Raw genomic sequence first — 16,398 nt, forward strand, 5'->3', positions numbered from 1 at the left:
AGATAAATAAAATAACAGAATATTCACAATTCTTCAAATTACATAAATCTTAACTTACACAAATCTTTGCTAAAAATCTATTATTCAGGCACACATAGTCACACATAGTACACATTGTCAATTATAGAAATATAATTTACTACAAATGTAACACTGAGAACTTTATAGTAATTATTCTAAAAAAAAATTAAAGGCAACCTGTCAGGTCCCCTGTGCCCCCAGAACCACCATCAGTTGTATCTGCATATGTAAATACCCTGCCTAACAGTCCCTGTATTACATTACACACTTAAACAAATCTTCAGAAAAAATATTTCTTAAGTCCATTTATGATATGTAAATGAGGCCTTTGACTAGTCGATGGGTTGTTAGTATCCCCAGACTAGTTGGCCCACCTAGCATGTTATCACGCCCTTGTGGGCTTGACAACATAACTTACAAGCGCCAGCTTCATCGCAAGCGATATACATATCTCGAGCATACGCGCGGCTTCTTTCCCTCACTGCATTGATCCCCTGAAGCCGGGTGTACGCGTCCCAGCTTCAGAAAGGCGCAATGTGCATGATTGGAGGTGAGGAAGACTTCCGATCATGCACAGTGCACCTCTGAGGGTTCCCTTTAAGATAATAGTGCTCATAATTATTGCTAGGTTCTCTAACTTATTAGCTAATGAGTGTTTATATTAATTGTTTGTGTTGATAGTTTAGAAGTATAATAATCTTGTTAATTGTTATGTTCGTGTTAATTACTTTTGTTCTAAATAACAAAATCTTTGGTTAGTGTTTTTTTGTGTTGTACTTTATTATTTTGTGTCTCTTGTCTTTATCCTGTGTCTGTAAAGTATTTAAAAGTTAGATGTGTTTACTTGTGTCCTTTGCGTGTTAATTATGTGTATAATATCTTGTGAATTGTTCTTGGCTCTTGGGCCTTGATTTGTGACTTAAATATGAAACCTTTGTAGTCACAGAGAAACCTGCTGCTACTGTAAAGATAAAGCAAAAAGGTAAAATGCTGCCTGAAGAAAGCAAAGTAGACGCAGTTCGAAGAGTTCCATTTTTACCTGCTGACAGTGTCATTCCAATCGAAGAAGATGTAAGTTTTAAAACAGAAAGATTACATGTAGAAACAATTGAAGTGGAAAGAACAATTTCTTATAAAAAAGATAAAATACAAGTCACTCCAAGACACAAGACTTTTGAAGAAGTGAAGTCTGAAGAAATCATTGAATATTCAGAGGAATTTTCTGAGGAGGAGGAGAAGGAGGAGAAGGAGGAGCAGGAGGAGGAGGAGGAGTATGACGAGCAATCAATTATTTTACAGAAAGATGTTAAAAAGAAAGATAAGGGTAGATCTAAAAAGGTTGACATAGTTGTCAAAGAGGCTAAACCAGTTGTCCTTGTAGAAGAAGACTTTGCAGTTGAAGAACAAGAAACACCAAATCAAAAAATAATATCCGGTAAAAAGGAAAAAAGGTTAAAAGAAAAAGATACTTCCAGTCTATCTAAAATAGCAAAAAAAGTACCTATAAAAATTGAGCCAGGCATAGTAGAACCTACCACAATTACCAAGGAAACAAAAGTTGATATTGCAGGAGAGAAAGTAAAAAAAGGAATTAGAAAGGTTTCACCATATGAATCTCCAATGGTTGAGGAAGAAGAAGAAATCATAGAAACAAGCAGTGCTGAAAGTGAAGAAGTACTAGATGATGATGATGATCATGATGATGAAATACCCACTCAGGCAATCAAGGAAATTAAGCCAGATAAAGACAAGCTTAAAAAGATTAAAAAAGTGCCAATAGAACGTGCTGTTGAGCATATAGAGAAACCTGGGAAAAAGATAAAAGACACAAAAATAGATAAAACTGTAGAGAAGGCTAAAAAAATAATCCAAAAGACTCCCCAAAAGGAACAAATTATTTCCCAAAGACTGGCTGCAGATAAAAGTATAGAAAGTAGTAGTATTGAAAGTGAGGAATCATTGGAAAGCCAGGATGAAGAAGACATCATAGAACCTCAGAAAAAAATGAAGCAGGAAAAAGTGGATAAAACTATTGATAAGGCTAAGAAAAAAGGAAAAAGGGTCTCAACTAAAGAAATCATTGATGATGAAGAAAGTAGTAAATTGTTAGAGCCACCTGGTGAGTTATTTGAGGAGTCCCCTGAAAAAACAACCAGAAAAATTAGGGAAACTAAACTAGAAAATATATCCAAACACAAGATTCATAGTTTAGAGGAACAGATAGATGAGGAGAAAATATTCCAAGATGGTGAGATGAGAGATTTAGTCGGAGGTGATAAACCAGAACATAAAAAAATACCTCAGCTGGAAGAAGCAGGTCACAAATTTGTAGATAAAATAAAAGATAAAAACATTATAGATAAAGGTAAAGATGAGTCTCACATAAAATCTACAGTGGAAAAACCCACAAAAGACATTGTAGATAAAATTGATGATGGTGATCAAATATTGCCTAAAGATACTGCAAATGCTAAGAAGAAATCTTTTATTAATGAAAAATCAGAAAAGAAAGATATTGCTGATTTAATGACTCCAGAAGTACCTAAAAAGGAACTGTTTGTAGATGACAAAAAGACTGATTTAATCAGTAGAAAAGATCAAGAAAAAAAAGATTCTACAGAAATAACTGATGAAATAAAGACTGCCAAAGTAGATGACACAAAAGACCACATCAAGAGACCAGTTGAAAAAGAAGGAAAGATAGTACAATCTGAAAAGGGGGAAGACATTAAAAAAGAAGGTGTTTCACACTTGCAGAAAACCAGCCGTCTGAAAACTCCAGTAGACAAAATTACTTCTAAAGTACAGGATGAGGAAAAGCCAGTAATACCAGCTCTTAAAAAAGTTGACAAGATTAAGACTCCTGCTACTACTGAAGAGCAGATTCAATCCAGCAAAGGCTTCTTACCAAAAGAAGATGTCTCTGGAAGGCCAATCAGCAGAACCAGTACACCTACTGGTTACAAAAAAGTAGAACTAAAGAAATCTTTGGATAGAGAATCACCTCTACAAAAGTCACCTGTAAAAGAAAAGGATTTAAGTCCTCAGAAAACAGAAACAGAATCTGAGGAAGCAGAGGAAGAAGAAATCTGGGAACAAGAAATAGAAAGTACATCCGAACACACAGATTATGGTTCTGAGGAAGACATATTCAGTGAAGACAGTGAACATTCTAAAAAAAGTACTGTCGAAAGTCCAGCAAAGGCAATTGGAAGACGAGGTGAGACGTCTCTGCTCAAAAAAAAAAGACATGTCTAAAACTTCATATGCCACCAGCTACCATCATTTTCATGCGCGCTAAATAGTTTTGGATGAAAGGCTTATCTCATACTTGCTTGAAGACACTGATCATCATTTTCATATGTTCATAAACTTGTGTTCATGCACATCTTTAAAGAAGAAACCGTATGTTGTCTTTCATTGCATTTTCACATTTTAAGTATCCATTCCTCATTTTCGTCAATGATATGTACTTGTCCTACAAATCTGTTTTCATGTTTCATTGTCTGTCTTTGTGTTTTGTGGTTAAAAGACGCAGTCGCAACTTTTCACAAAAGTTCACAATTTAATGTCTCAAATTTGCATGTTCCATCTACTAATCTCTCTATATTATGAATATAAGAATGAGTTTGGTTACATTCTATACCTCATCTATCTTCACTACCCATTTCGTCCATTATAATTTTTTTCAACCAAAATTCACTTCTGCAATTAATGCTACTTGTTTTGGAAATCCTGGACAAAACAGATTAAGAGAAATGTACTAATATCACTCACTAACTTTTTCACTTTAGATGGTAAAGCACCCAAAGATGAAGCCCCGAAGGGTAAACTACCATTGAAAGGTGAGATTGTGTTGCACTTTGTGTTGGCACGTATCTATTATGTCCATAAATTTTGAGATTTTATACAAGGGCAGATGAAATGCAGATTTTTCATATAAAATTTTGAAGGAAAATCTAGAGATTATACAGTACCTGCAAAGTAGATTTTGTGGTGGAAAATTCTTCCCGGAGTGCATGCAGTACTAGTTTTTAATTCTTGTAAGGATAGCTGTGTATAAAACACTGAAACAGCAGATTAGTTGCTTGATTGACTAACAAAGGCATGACACCTGTTCACTTATCCCGATACTTAATTTCATAGGTGTCTTACATTGAAAACATCTTAATCATATTCCATATTATGTCTATCGTTGTGTGTTTTTTTTTTTCATTTTTACTTCCATTCAACATTCATTATCATTAATTGTATATATGACTTCTTGTATAAAACTATACATAGTATGTGTGCTGAAATGTGCATGATACCTGGATTGTCATCAAGTTGATACATAATAATGAGAAAGCTTCATCAAGTTTTCCCATGTCTACATCTGACTTTTAGGTGTCAAAAAGACACCTTCACCCCTTGATGCTGACAAGAAGAAGCTCCGTCCTGGTAGTGGTGGTGATAAACCTCCAGATGAGCCTGCATTTTCCTACCAGCTGAAGGCTGTTCCTCTGAAGTTTGTCAAAGAGCTGAAGGACATTGTGTTACAAGAAGCAGAATCTGTTGGATCTTCTGCCATATTTGAGTGTCTTATTTCACCTTCTACCGCTATTACCACCTGGATGAAAGATGGCAGCAATCTGAGAGAAAGTCCCAAGCATAAATTCATCGCTGATGGTAAAGATAGAAAACTCCATATCATTGACGTCCAGTTATCAGACCAAGGAGAATACACATGTGTTGCAAAACTTGGAAACAAGGAAAAAACGTCAACGGCCAAACTGGTTGTTGAAGGTATTTGTTTTCAGTTGTTTTTTTTTTTAAGAAAATACACATTTTTAAATAAAAAATATATATTATTTATGATTAAAGTGTATAACTTTATAGGTATTTAATATTGATGCTGCATTAATAAATTTGTATAATGCTATGTAAAGAACTCATTTCCCTTTCCTACAGAATTGCCAGTTCGCTTCGTAAAGACCCTTGAAGAAGAAGTCACTGTTATCAAAACACAGCCAATGTATTTGACCTGTGAGTTAAATAAAGACAAAGATGTTTATTGGACCAAAAATGGCAAAAGACTCCTTGAAACACCAGGCAAATACCAAATCAATGTGATTGGATTGAATCGTACACTCACCATCTTGGCAGCCGATGATCCAGATTCCGGAGTTTATACTTGCACTGTGGAAAATGCTGGTATCAAATGTTCCTCAAATGTCAAAGTAGTTGGTAAGTTTAAAAAAAATGCACTTTTTTTACTATTTTTTGCAAAATCAATATAAAGATCACAGCATATAAATATAATGTGGTGATGTTTAGCATACCTTAACCCCTTACCAACTGGGAGATTTTTTATTTTTGCACTTTAGGTTTTCCTCCTTTTACTCCAAGAGCCATAACTTTTTTATTTTTTCATTCACATAGATATATGATGGCTTGTTTTTTGCAGTACAAGTTGTAGTTTCATAAAAAGTTTCATAAAACACCATTTATTTCATCATCAATTATCAATGAATTGGAAAATGTAAAAACATTTCCAAGTGCTGTGAAATTGTGCAAAAGACACAATTTCGCAATTGTTCTTTGGGTTTTGTTATTACGGTGTTCATTGCACAGTAAAAATTACCATTTTGAGGTAGATATAATGCTTACAACACCTCAGCATCATTTAACAGGTTAACAGTAACAGGCAGAGCTCGGCTGTACCTGTGGCTGTTAGAAGCAGATGATGTCTGAATAGCCATCATCTGCTGGCAATAAAGCAGGGTCAGTTTCTGAGCCTGCTTCGAAAAGGGGACCTGATATATGACGTAAATGTACAACATTTGTCGTGAAGTGGTTAAAATAAAGAGTAACATATTTCAGATTTTAAAATGTTCAAATATGAAGCATTGCATTACATTTTTGCAATTATATTTCTGCAGAGATCATCCGTGACTGGTTGGTTAAGCCTATCCGAGACCAGCATGTGAAACCAAAGACTTCAGCAACATTTTCAGCAGATATAGTAAAGGATACACCAAACATTAAATGGTTCAAAGGAGAAGAAGAGATTCCATTAGAGCCAAATGACAAAACCGAAATAGTAAAAGATGGCAATCACATATATCTAGTCATCAAAAATGCTGGTCCTGAAGATCTAGGAGAATATTCAGTGGAGGTTGAAGGAAAAAGAGTATCAGCAAACCTCACACTTGGTGGTATGTGTACATTATACTTTAAATGTAAAAATAGCAAAAAATATTTAAAAATTCAAAACAGAACATTAAGTGGCTTATTTTTTGTTATCTTAGAACGTGAAATTGACCTCATTAAACCAATTCAGGATGTTGAAATTTATGAGAAAGAATCTGCCTCCTTTGACTGTGAGATATCTGAGGAAGATGTTCCTGGAGAATGGAAGCTCAAAGGCGAAGTACTACGTCCATCACCAGTAAGTAAAAAAAAACTATACTTACAATGACATAGTAAGGTTGAAAAAAGACACATCTCTCATATTCAAACTATTATTATTAAGGATGAGCAAAAAGATTTGCAGTACCATTGTCCATTGGCCGCATCGGCAATCTGTGGCCACAGGAACAGAACTCTGTGAACCACCTCCTACCCGCTGGGAACTTTTTGATCATCTTTAATTATCATACAATGTATATTAGGTGGAAGGTTTAAAAAAACCTTAGAGGTAGCTGGCAATTGCTTGACCCCAAATATAACATGACCAGAATAAATCCCTGAATAAACAATATAAGATCTCTGTTAATATCTAAAACATCCAGAACTAAGAATTGTTTCATTTAAATTTTAACATGTATGTACAGTGAAGGAAATAATTATGTGATCCATTGCTGTCTTTGTAAGTTTGCCCACTGACAAAGACAAGAACAGTGTATAATTTTAAGGGTAGGTTAATTTTAACATTGAGAGATAGAATATCCAAAAAAATCAAGAAAATCATATTGTATAAATTAGATAAATGTATTTGCATTTTGCAGTGAGAAATAAGTATTTGATCCCCTACAAACCATTATGAGTTCCGGCTCCTACAGACTCGTTACCTGCATTAAAGACAGCGGTCTTACATAGTACATACATAAACATAGCTGCCTTACATAGTACATAGTACATACACAAACATAGTACATAGTACATACACAAACATAGTACATAGTACATACACAAACAGGGGTGTGTGGCTTTAGACGTATGAGTATGCCTAAGGTCATTAAGGGGTTAAAAACAGCTTTGAATGCTTTTTTTGTAAATTACTTGTTTTTTAGACTTGTGATATCAAAGCAGAAGGTGCAAAACGATTCCTTACCCTGCATAAAGTCAAGGTTGACCAAGCTGGAGAAGTTCTGTTCCAGGCTTTAAATGTTCAGACCGCAGCCATTCTTACTGTAAAAGGTTTGTTTCACATCATAATAATTTGATCTTAAGTGTTTTACAGTATGTCCATTCTTAACTGTTATCTGCAAACCACCTTCTTTCTTTAGAAATTGAGCTCGACTTCGCCGTTCCTCTAAAGGATGTTACCGTTCCAGAGAAGCGCCAGGCTAGATTTGAATGTACTCTTACTAGAGAAGCAAATGTCATATGGTCAAAAGGCCCAGATATTATCAAGGCCGGAGACAAATTTGACATTATTGCTGATGGAAAGAAGCACATCCTTGTCATTAATGATTCTGTATTTGATGATGAAGGGGAATATACTGCTGAGGTTGATGGCAGAAAAACGACAGCCAAGCTAACAGTTGAAGGCAAGTCTTTACAATAGTATAGCTGAAAATACATAATTTAATGAAACAAGTCCATACAGAGCAACATATAAAAAATGAAAAATTACTATAAATATAAAGGACTAATTATTTAAGTTAGCTTTACAAACTTACTTGAATTATATGGATTCTTACAGTAGTTACCGTACCGTAAGATTCATATAGAGTGAATTTCTACCCGGTAGCGCTCTGAACGGTATGTTTAATGAAAATGCTTCTGTTTACAGGAATCAGACTTAAGTTTATTTCGCCACTTAAAGATCAGACTGTTAAGGAAGGAGAAACTGCTATCTTTGATCTTGAGCTTTCTCATGCCAATATGCCTGTGACCTGGTACAGGAATGATAAGAAACTACACACAAGTAGAACTGTTCTTATCTCTGAAGATGGCAAAAATCACAGGCTGGAAATCAGAGAAGTGACTCTGGATGACATCTCCCAAATTAAGGCAGAAGTTAAAGGTCTACATACAACAGCCAATCTAAAAGTATTAGGTATGATATTTGTTAAATGGCAGTCACGCAGCTATGATTGTTATTAATATAATTATATACTTGTATATAATTATATGGCTTTTCCGGCTACACCGTCATTTCCACTATGGATGAAACTCAGCGGACACTCCTTCTTGTCTTGTTGCTTTTTATCTTAGTTTTCTTACTTTTGAAACTTTCATCTTTTTGAACTCTTGATGCGTATCTGCTGCTAAGCCAGCTGCAATTAAGTCAATAGCAGTCTTAGATTGTAAAGCTTCTCCAGAATCTTAACAATACAGTTTTTGAGTTAAAATGCTTTAGCGCCTGCATAGAATTGACCCAAAGCCCTAACGTTATGCCTTAGCACATTCAAGCATTTACATAAATTAAATTATGCCACTAATCTGACTCATTTTGGTTAAACTAAATTTCTACTTTGTAAATAGTTTTTGCATTTATTTTTCCATACTTCCTATCACTACTTATTGGCATAAAGCTTTTATGAACATTTCTATAATAATACTATTTACAAGTATTAATGCTAGTTTACAGTATTATCTAACCCAAGTCCTTAGTAATTTTTCTAATTTCTTACACATCGATTATTATTTCATTTTTCTACTAACCACGCTCTGCTTTCAAGCCATAGTTTAAGCTCATAAAACAATTGTGTGTTTTTAACCCATAATGTCTTTCGTCGTTCTTTATTTTGTTTTTATGTTTTTTTTTTGTTTCTTCATCCAAGCTCTTTAAAAGAAAGGCTTATTATTAATGTCTTATGAATTATTGCCTGGTGTTATGTTTCTATATGTCTGTACTGTTGTTTCTTGTCACTTGTTTAAGTGTGGTATAACTATCTTTTTTTCATGTGTTTATATACATGTTATATATGTGTGTAAGTTTATGTGTGTCTTTCTTCTTAGTTATGTTAATGTTAATTTTTATCTTGTTAGTATGTTTTCATATTTAAATGTTTGTTTGTCCATGAGATTTTGAATACATATATATATGTACTTATGTACTGTATATATATATAAATATACACTTTTTGTTTGTCCTTATCTTGTTTGTATGTCTTTTTTAATTGTCACTTTGTAAATGTTTATGTCTGTCAAATATTGAGTATGTAAAGATATATTATATATATAGATATACATTATATATATAAATATATATTTGTGTACGTGTAGTCTTGCGTTAGATTAAAGACAAAGGTTCCATGCTTGGTGGCATGATACCTATGAAATGTTCTCGCCACTATATTGATTATTTTGGGTAATCTGTTTACAGAGGCTGATCCTTACTTTACCATAAAATTGCAAGACTACACTGCAGTGGAAAAAGATGACATGACCCTGGAGTGTGAGCTCAGCAAAGACGTACCAGTGAAATGGCTTAAAAATGGTGAAGAAATCAAGATTTCAAAGAATGTTACCATCAAGACTGATGGCAAACGCAGAATTCTGAAGATTAAGAAAGTTGAAGAAAAAGAGAAAGGGGAATACGAATGTGACTGTGGAACAGATAAAACCAAAGCAACTGTGAACATAGAAGGTAGGTTCATAATCAAGACATTCTAGATTTATTTACAGCAGTTATTTACACCTTGTTAAAAATGAGAAATATTCTTTGCTGTTGTAGCACGCATCATTAAAATCGATCGCCCCTTGTACGGAGTGGAGGTATTTGAAGGTGAAACAGCACGATTTGAAGTTGAAATCTCAGAAGCTGATGTTCATGCCCAATGGAAACTAAAGGGAGAGATCCTGTCTCCTTCACCCGTAAGAAATGTATAATCTTAAATGAATAACTCACTATATCAACTTAAAGAATTTTTTTTCTCATGTTTCAGCTTCAGGAGCACACTGCTTCTCAGTCTCCCGATTTCCTATACGGGGAGGGAGGAATTGGTGCGCTGTTGAAGATTAACAGTTATGCCACTGGCCTGAACTATGCACTCTCCGATGATGCAAGCAGGGGCAGCTTTGCAGCAGCAACATCTGATGAGCATAGTGGCAATAAATCTGGTCAGATAGAAGGATCAGGCCAGTTTAAATCAATGCTTACAAGCTCCATGAACAAAAAAACTTATAAGCACTGCCTATGCTTGGCCACCATTGCTAGACTGTAACCTAGACAATGAGTCGTAAGCAATAATATTCAAAATCCCTCTGTTAATGAGAATGAAGATAATTTTTAAAAGCAAATAAATTGCAAAGCTGCTTGTTTTTTCAAGCTCTTTGCCATTTTGTCCATTAGTGATGTTGAGACTTGCATTTTAAAGAAGTTTTCACCTACTTTAAATTTATTGTCTAGGCTTGGTGTTAAAGTCTGCAGTCAAAATTATCCGCTGTTGCCGTTGGGAATGAGTGGGCGCATGACCGTAAATATGCAATTTGCATACATGCGGTCACATGTCGACTAGTCATGTGAACCCCTGCTCAATTCAAGTCTAGTCAGAATGTGCCCCAAAGTATGAAAATTGCATACTTACGTTCATGTGACTGCCCGCTTGCAGCACCAGCGAATCCTGACAACGCGCACTGTGCACACACATAATGTAACTGCAGACTTGGACAACCACTTTAATATTAGTGACAACAAAATGTTTTGAGCTGTTAATGCCCTGGAAAACCACTTTAACACTCAAAAAAATGAATCTTTTTTTTATGTACTTGCTAATGTATTTGTGTTTATTCTGGAAAAGGACTGTGAAATCATAGAGGATGGAAAGAAACATGTCCTCATACTATATAACTGCAAACTGGATATGGCAGGCGAGGTTTCCTTCCAGGCTGCTAATGCCAAAAATGAGGCTAATCTCAAAGTGAAAGGTAGGTTTCAATCTTATAAATTCTATAAATGTGTAATATTAAGTATCAGAATATTATTTTCATATATTTTTTACACATCCTCAACAGATTTCAAAGATTAGTAAAGATGTTTGCAAAAACAATGAACCTATTCTAACCAATGACATTGTATTTCATCACAGAACTTCCACTCATCTTCATTACTCCACTCACTGACGTCAAGGTGTATGAAAAAGATGAAGCAAGATTTGAATGTGAGACTTCCAGGTTGTCTAAGACTTACCGTTGGCTAAAAGGATCCCAAGAACTTGAGGCAGATGACAAGCATGAACTTCTTGCTGAAGGCACAAGACACTCTTTGGTCATCAAGTCTGTTGCCTTTGAAGATGAAGCTAAATACATGTTTGAAGCAGAAGATAAGAGAACAAGTGGAAAACTCATCATTGAAGGTTTGTTACTATGTATTTTTTTAATTACCTTTTCCAAAAAATTATATTAATGATAAAGTTGAGGGAATCTACAGAAATTCTATTTGGACAGATTCACTTAATTCAGAGGGAAAACCTGATTGGAAATATTATTCAAATTGAATAATATGGCTGGGAAGAGATTTAAAAATCTTTTACTCACTTCTCGTCAACTCTCCTGAAACCTGTCCCACCACCCCTGGTCCTCCAATCTGCCCTTCTATCTTCCTTCCGACTAGGTCTTCTATTTACTAGTCACCATGTCATTGAGGTGTATTATGCCATGATGGCATCGGGCCTAGTGAATGGAAAACCCAGCCGGAAGAAAAATGAAAGATAGAAGACTGAGGATAGAAGAGCTGAAAAGAGGAGCAGTACTTATGGGAAAGATACGAGGAGGGCTAAAGACAAGTGAGTATAAGATTTTTTTTGTTACCCCTACTAGAACCTCTATAATCCAGAAAAACGGTAGCCTGCCAGCTGCCATTATGCAAGAATCATCCAAAGCAAATGACAAAAAAAATGGATTCTGGTAAATCTGAATTTTTTTGTAAAAATTGGGGAGCATTTGATTAGCCTCAAACTGGTTCGCTCATTTCTAATGAGAATTACTAGCATGACAGTTCCAAATACTTCAAGAAAATAAAAATATCCCTTATGGATAATTCAAAGCCATTTGTTATTAGCCATTAGTCATAAGATTCAGTTTAGGTGCACATAAATCTTTGGATTTCACAGAAAACTTTATAGTGTCATTCATGCATTTGTATAATGGTGCATATATGCTTGTTGCAGGCATTCGTCTTGAATTTGTAACACCGCTCAAAGATGTAACTGTTAAAGAACAAGAAACAGCTGAGTTCACAATCGAGTTATCTCATGAAAACATCCAAGTGAGTTGGTTTAAGAATGACCAGCACCTTCATCCTAGCAAGTCCGTGTCCATGCATGACGATGGCAAATTCCACTCTATCAAATTCAAAGATGTCACTCTGGATGACACTTCTCTAGTCAAGGTTGAAGCCATGGGAAAGACAAATGATGCTAAACTTACAGTACTTGGTAAGTTTGGATGTTTATGCCTTGATGCAACCTGCTGACACGTATTCTAAAACTTGATATTCATAATTGTATTTTGCTTGCAGAGGGAGATCCCTACTTCATAACCAAGCTTCAAGACTACACTGCTGTAGAGAAAGATGAAGTTGTGTTGCTATGTGAAGTCAGCAAATCCAAAGCACCAGTAAAATGGCTCAAGGATGGACAGGAAATAATCCCATCCAAAAATGTTACAATTAAAACAGATGGAAAGAAACGTATTCTTACCATCAAAAAGGCTTCAAAGAAGGATATTGGTGAATACACTTGTGACTGTGGTACTGACCAAACCACTGCCAAGCTCAACACTGAAGGTGACTTGATATAAGCCATTACCTAATACTCATAATTTTGTATAGTGACAGTATTTTTTTTTTATGACACCTATTTTTTTTTTATGCCGTCCTTAGAACGTGATATTAAGGTTGTCCGCCCACTGTACAGTGTTGAGGTAATAGAAACAGAAACTGCTCGTTTTGAGACTGAAATCTCTGAAGATGAGGTCCATGCCAACTGGAAATTGAAAGGAGAGGCTGTACATTCTTCTCCAGTAAGTATTTTTAGCATGCACTAAATTTGGTTCTACCTAACTCTTCTTGGTGCTTTATTTAAAAGATTCTACAGTGTTTATGTTGTACTTAATTTTTACACTAATAAATAAAGGATCGTTAACACGTAAGGACATGATTGTACAAGTATACCGTAGGTTTATAATTAAAAAAAAATACTTTAATTAATCTGTGAAAAAAATAAAAAACTTATTCAGCTTAATAATCACACCCCCAGCTACACATAATTTACAGACCCTCCAGAATATCATATCCTTACGATAGTCTTCGCTTCAGCACTACCTCTGTACTAGAATGTTGTGAAAAATACATAAAAAACAATTCATGCATAAATCAAGAGTTTAGCCTGCAATTAGTGATCACAAACAAATTTCTATCTCAGTACGAGTGCATTAAAAAGTATAATATACATTAAAATTGTTTTAGTATCAAAGTATATAAAAGGCTTAAAAAAAGTTTTAGCAGAGGAGGCAAAAAAAAAAGAGAAATTGTTGAAGTAATTTTTTTAATTGCAATAAATGTATTTGTTTAGGACTGTGAAATCAAAGAAGAAGGCAAAAAGCATTTCCTCATTCTTTACAATGTCCGTATGGACCAAGCTGGTGGAGTAGATTTCCAAGCTGCCAATGCAAAATCTAGTGCACATCTCAAAGTTAAAGGTAATGCATTGTTTTAATTAAAAGACACTGTTTTAGAATAAAAAAAATATCCAAAGAGGTTTGAAAATCCTGTAAATCATATATAGTATAAGAAAAAGGATATTGCTGAACTCACTGCATGTATGAAATCACTCCGATGCCCCTCCACTGATGGCCGGCAGTATATCATTCATGAGAAAAAGAAAAGAGAAGCTGACAATTCTAAGGTAACTAAAATATGATTTTCTTTATTAGTATGCCATTAAAAAGTTACTTTGCTGTCTTGGCGGACTCCTCTGTTTCCAGCATTGTCCACGCCCTTAGTCATAAGAACATCTCTATGACTAAGGACGTGGACAATGCCAGAAACGCGTCAGAGGGGTCCGCAAGGACAGCAAAGTAACTTTTTAATGGCATACTAATAAAGAAAATCATATTTTAATTACCTTGGAAGTGCTAAATGATCTATAATATTGTAATATTATGCTATTGTGGGGTTACAGTATATTATAATGATAGAAAAAGTAAAGCTAATTGCTCTGAAAATGTTGCATCATTATTGATACCATGGATGCTTATCTAATAAGTTGTTATGAAAGATGATAGTTACAAAGAAAGACTTGCTGTGCTGGCATGTTAACTGCTGATTGTGAGAGCATTATCGTTACAATTTTGGAAACTGCCAAGAGATTGATGGACAGGAGTAGATAAGCTAGCCAGGTGCCACCTGTTTCTGTCCAATAGCAAGTTTGCTATTTTAGAAGGGATATGCCATATGTAGAAAAAAGACATATGGTTGATTGGTGGGGGGACAGATGCTACACACATTCTGTATACTGCTGACTTTGCTCAATGTAAGGAAACACCGTATGCAAATTGTAGTAGGTCCCACCTCTTAGTAGCTGCTGGAGGCCACAGTCAGCGTAGACTTTAAATAGTTTCAGTGCAGCACTCAGCATCCTGAGGGGAAGCCGCAATGGAAATTGGAGGGTAAGGGGCCTGTGCTGTCCTGTGGAGGAGGATTTTAATGGAAAATGTCTTCTTCTGTTGGAAAAGCCCGTGTAATTGGCCTGCTAAGGCCCTTGAAGGATGTGACTGTAACAGCTGGGGAAACGGCTACCTTTGAGTGTGAGCTTTCTTATGAAGGGATCCCCGTAGAATGGTTCCTCAATGGACAAAAACTGGAACCGAGTGATAAGGTAAGGAAAGCTTTACCAATTAATATATATAAAAAAAAATGTATAAATATATGTCAACTTTCTAACTCACTTTCTAACTATATATAACTATATAGAAATAATGACTTAGCAAGTCATTATTTAATATTAGCTAAATGCATGTAGTAATAAAATGAATAAGCAAAAATAAATGAAGTATTAGCATTATGTACATTTTGACAGTTTTATTTATTGTACAAAACTTTTATAAATATATTACAATATTTTTAATTATTTGGTTGATATTGTATCCACGATAAGGAATGCATAGCAAAATACCGTTCTTGATTAGTTTTTCATTCACTTGATAACTGTAGTAAAGTATTGTGCTTATATGGGAATTAGTAGGCTTAAAATTCCATTTCAGGCAATTGACAGCATAACTTTGTGTCCAGATTTGCACTCCAAGTGCTCTCTCAGGTGCTATTTTTATCCCAGCTTCAAGTGCTCCTTTTACATGTCGAGATACCAGAGACCTAAGTAATTGAAAAACATTAGTCTATCCTGGCTGCGTTAGTTAGCAGCTATAAAAATAATGCTCAGGCAAGACATTTTATTCTGTACAACATCATTTCATAAAAATTTTGCACTGGATGACGTTTATAGAAAATGTTACTTTAAAAATGTTCATATTTTAATTTGTATTTTTTATTATTAACACTGTAATTATTATTATTATTATTTAATAGTATTTTGTTGTTATTATAAATATATATTTTATATACATATATTTATATATATATCTTGCTGATAACATTTTCAATAAAATAATTTTGTATAGAAAGTTGGAAATATGCAACTGTGTACAGGAGACAGAATAATACTGCAGAATAGCTTATGATAAATTACATAAAATAATACATAGAAAAATGTCTTTAGTTCTTTTTGCCAGTTTTATATCGTTTTTCTTTTTTTTTTTTCAAAATTCACAATTTAAGAGCTATACAGCACATTATTTTTGTACTCAATATAATTTAGTTATTTGGATTGGTTGATAATTCACGGAAACAAAACTTTTGCTTGAATACCTGTAGAAAATTGAGTGTGCTTATTTTCACTGTCAGTTCATTGGAGAAGATGGGTTTTTTTAATATACAGGGTCTCATTATAAAAAAAAAATGTTTGTATTGGTAGATTGTTACTCGAGCTGAAGGAAAAGTTCACACTATCACGCTCAGGGATGTGCAGCTGCCAGATGCTGGAGAGATAACACTCACTGCAAAAGACTTCAAGACACAGGCCAACTTGATTGTGAGAGGTAAAGTAGTAGCTTTCAATATATCTTTTCTCGGTGGTAGCAAAAAGAACACTTGTTAATCAATTTTCA

At 34.6% G+C, this 16,398-nt stretch overlaps 1 protein-coding gene across 50 annotated transcripts in view; it reads left to right on the plus strand.

Annotated features, from left to right (window-relative positions):
- The window catches only part of TTN (titin), a 282,255-nt gene that overhangs the window by 178,829 nt on the left and 87,028 nt on the right, over positions 1–16,398 (plus strand). For 48 of the 50 annotated variants that reach the window (XM_073646811.1, XM_073646839.1, XM_073646820.1 and 45 more), the window contains 19 exons: positions 962–3,241; positions 3,816–3,866; positions 4,408–4,806; positions 4,972–5,247; positions 5,943–6,218; positions 6,312–6,451; positions 7,296–7,422; positions 7,512–7,775; positions 8,021–8,287; positions 9,560–9,823; positions 9,911–10,050; positions 10,977–11,103; positions 11,265–11,531; positions 12,345–12,611; positions 12,695–12,961; positions 13,058–13,197; positions 13,749–13,875; positions 14,911–15,053; positions 16,206–16,329. In XM_073646811.1, coding sequence (XP_073502912.1) covers positions 962–3,241; positions 3,816–3,866; positions 4,408–4,806; positions 4,972–5,247; positions 5,943–6,218; positions 6,312–6,451; positions 7,296–7,422; positions 7,512–7,775; positions 8,021–8,287; positions 9,560–9,823; positions 9,911–10,050; positions 10,977–11,103; positions 11,265–11,531; positions 12,345–12,611; positions 12,695–12,961; positions 13,058–13,197; positions 13,749–13,875; positions 14,911–15,053; positions 16,206–16,329 — 5,946 coding nt within the window. The remainder of the gene's footprint in view (positions 1–961; positions 3,242–3,815; positions 3,867–4,407; positions 4,807–4,971; positions 5,248–5,942; positions 6,219–6,311; positions 6,452–7,295; positions 7,423–7,511; positions 7,776–8,020; positions 8,288–9,559; positions 9,824–9,910; positions 10,051–10,976; positions 11,104–11,264; positions 11,532–12,344; positions 12,612–12,694; positions 12,962–13,057; positions 13,198–13,748; positions 13,876–14,910; positions 15,054–16,205; positions 16,330–16,398) is intronic. The other 2 variants (XM_073646863.1, XM_073646864.1) reach the window with 1 other exon arrangement.

Source organism: Phyllobates terribilis, unplaced genomic scaffold (assembly GCF_046119375.1).
Source record: "Phyllobates terribilis strain yellow unplaced genomic scaffold, ASM4611937v1 Scaffold_9__5_contigs__length_417890890, whole genome shotgun sequence".
NCBI classification, from domain to species: Eukaryota; Metazoa; Chordata; class Amphibia; order Anura; family Dendrobatidae; genus Phyllobates; species Phyllobates terribilis.